This window comes from Tupaia chinensis, unplaced genomic scaffold (genome assembly GCF_000334495.1).
Source record: "Tupaia chinensis unplaced genomic scaffold, TupChi_1.0 Scaffold000360_1, whole genome shotgun sequence".
Classification (NCBI taxonomy): Eukaryota; Metazoa; Chordata; class Mammalia; order Scandentia; family Tupaiidae; genus Tupaia; species Tupaia belangeri.
The window spans coordinates 4,337,541-4,337,793 of record NW_006159856.1 but is presented as its reverse complement, the minus strand read 5'-3'; the positions used below and the strand labels follow the sequence as shown (position 1 = coordinate 4,337,793).

Below are 253 nucleotides of genomic sequence, written 5' to 3'. Positions count from 1 at the left end.
TGGCAGCCATGCAGGCGCGGGCGCTGCTCCTGGCCTCGCTCATCGCTCTGGCGCTGGCCCGGGAACCCCCGGCGGCACCGTGCCCTGCGCGCTGCGATGTGTCGCGGTGTCCGAGTCCCCGTTGCCCAGGCGGCTACGTGCCCGACCTCTGCAACTGCTGCCTGGTGTGTGCCGCCAGCGAGGGCGAGCCCTGCGGCCGCCCCCTCGACTCGCCCTGCGGGGACAGCCTGGAGTGCACGAGCGGGGTGTGTCG

The 253-nt window shown here is 74.7% G+C and overlaps 1 protein-coding gene across 1 annotated transcript in view; it reads left to right on the top strand.

Annotated features, from left to right (window-relative positions):
* Positions 1-6: 6 nt before the first annotated feature.
* The window catches only part of HTRA3 (HtrA serine peptidase 3), a 42,945-nt gene continuing 42,698 nt past the window's right edge, over positions 7-253 (top strand). The window contains 1 exon segment of the mRNA XM_027773605.1: positions 7-252. Coding sequence (XP_027629406.1) covers positions 9-252 — 244 coding nt within the window. The 5' untranslated portion in view covers positions 7-8.